Genomic DNA, 2253 nt, shown 5'->3' on the forward strand with positions numbered 1-2253 from the left:
GCACTTGGCTTATAGACCTGCAGCCAGGCCCAGGCACCAGTGCCCAAGGACAGGCTGATGCTCAACTTTGGACAGCTCACTGAGGCTGGAGAACAAGTGTGTGCCTGGGTCTGTCCTCAGCCATCACTGCTTGTCATTCTTTATGTTAGGGGCAGAATTGTGTCCATGGCGCTGAAGCCCTCTGCATCCCTGCAGAGCAACCAAAAGCAGGATCTGAAATGTCCGAAGAACACTATACACAGTAGATTACAGGTTACCATCCATTCCCCATCAATGCTGTCTAGAGCTCTCTGAGATAAATAGGGGCATGCAAAGACTCCAACAGCGTTGGCAGAGCAGACCCATGTCACCTGGGAGAGGCAGGCGACCCTGAAACAGCAGCAGCACAACAACAAAGTACCCTAGGCTTTCTCAGGTGAAGTAGATGAGCAACAGACTCCATTTCATAGGGTGGGATCCAGATGGAAAGCCAGCACTCTCCATATGAGCTTCTGCGTGCAGTGCTGGGTGAGATTGCCTGAGAATAGATCCCCAGAACCATTCCTGACTGAGAAAACCCAAGCCTTTCATGCCTGTGCTCAGAAGAAGCCTTCATTGGGAAACAGGCATGGCCCAAACCTGGAAATGAAAAGGCAGCAGTGTTGGAAACCAAAGCACAGCCCATATCATTAGCTGCAATGGTTTGCATCAAGATGAGCTTGTCAGATAATTGTTACCTCTGCAAAGGCACCTCTGGTCCTGCGGCAGTGATGGGCAGATATAAAAGGCAGGCCAGGTCCCTGCTCTCTCATCCACTTCTCTTGCCTCCTTCTCCTTGAGAACCAGGTGAGTCTGAAGCCCCTTGTCCTCCTCTTAAAAGCGCGGTCTATCCTCAGTGAAACTCTCAGCTGATGTTAGCCTTATCCTGTGCTGGGGCTTGCAGCGTTGTGCATAGATGAGAGAAGTGGGGAGAATGTCTGCCTAGAGAAAGGCTGGGAAGTGGCTGAAGGGGCTTTTGGTTTACAAATTCCAAGAGACCCTCCCTGTCCCAGGCTGCTCTATATTGGCAATGGAGACCCTGTGGCACCTGGCGCAGCTTCCAGCTGCCCGCTCCTTAGCGGCCTTGGCTCTTTGCCACAGGAAAGCCAGGCTGCTCCTCATCCACCCTTGTGCTCATCCTCTGCTTGCCCCTGCCCTGTGTCCAGGTGAAGCTCCAGCATCCAGACATGTCCTGCTACAACCCGTGCGTGCCCTGCCAGCCCTGCGGCCCGACCCCGCTGGCCAACAGCTGCAATGAGTGCTGTGTCAGGCAGTGCCAGAGCTCCACTGTTGTCATCGAGCCTCCTGCTGTGGTGGTGACCCTGCCCGGCCCCATCCTCAGCTCCTTCCCTCAGAACACCGTTGTGGGCTCCTCCACCTCCGCTGCCATTGGCAGCATCCTCAGCTGCGGTGGAGTGCCCATCAACTCCGGGGGCTTCGACCTCTCTGGCATTTCCCGACGCTATGGTGGCAGGAGGTACCTCCTCTGATAAACGTGCTGGGAGAGCCCCGGGAGACACCTGCAGGAACTCAGGGCATGGTGCTGGATAGAGGATCGATCTTCTGGATGTTGTTTTCAACACAGCTGAATGAGCTTTCCTTTCTCTCCCTTCTCCACAGCCAAGAACCGCAGACTCTTGGCTTTCCCCAGGGATCCCTGCACTGGTGCCCTCCACTCGGTCTTTGTTTCCCTCTTTTAACTCATTAAAGTTCTGCTTCACTGGCAAGCCTGGCCTCCTTGTGGTCCTTCTCTTTGTGAAGCCACTCCAGGCTGCCAAAGGGGAAGGGTGTTGCTCAGGAGTGGAAGGGGTTGAGGGCACAAGGAGATTCTTCTCCATTCACAAAGGACTGGGAGGTTGGGACGCCCAGCAGGAGCTGGAGCTTTTTGATACTGTCCCTTGGAGATGAGGAATACATCCTTGGTTGCTCTACTGCCAGTGACTATCGGGCCTTCCCTTGCTGTGTCCACAAATGCACTCACGGCAGGAGGCCTTGAGGCATCAGCAAACCCATGATTTCTTGAGGGAGGTTATTCCTCTTGTTATTCTCAGAGCTGTGCTGGGGTGGCAGGGGCAGTGGGTGATCATAGAATCATCTCATAGAACAATTAGGATTATTTGCTCTGCATAATAACAGAAGTCGTAATGGAGGCAACAGTCTTTGGGAGAGCCAATGGCTTCTACTCCACCTTCCTCTTTTCTCCACGACCCAGTCTAGGTGCCATGACCAGCAGCC

The 2253-nt window shown here is 53.9% G+C and overlaps 1 protein-coding gene across 1 annotated transcript; it reads left to right on the plus strand.

Annotated features, from left to right (window-relative positions):
• The first annotated feature begins 407 nt into the window (after positions 1-407).
• Positions 408-1644, plus strand: LOC134168837 (feather keratin Cos1-1/Cos1-3/Cos2-1-like). The gene has a single exon (XM_062628884.1). The coding sequence runs from the start codon at positions 1206-1208 to the stop codon at positions 1506-1508; it is 303 nt and encodes a 100-aa protein (XP_062484868.1). The 5' UTR covers positions 408-1205; the 3' UTR covers positions 1509-1644.
• The last annotated feature ends 609 nt before the right edge of the window (positions 1645-2253 follow it).

The sequence above is a fragment of the Pezoporus occidentalis genome, unplaced genomic scaffold, assembly GCF_034315485.1.
Source record: "Pezoporus occidentalis ecotype Australia unplaced genomic scaffold, CSIRO_AGI_Poc_V1 ctg324, whole genome shotgun sequence".
NCBI classification, from domain to species: Eukaryota; Metazoa; Chordata; class Aves; order Psittaciformes; family Psittacidae; genus Pezoporus; species Pezoporus occidentalis.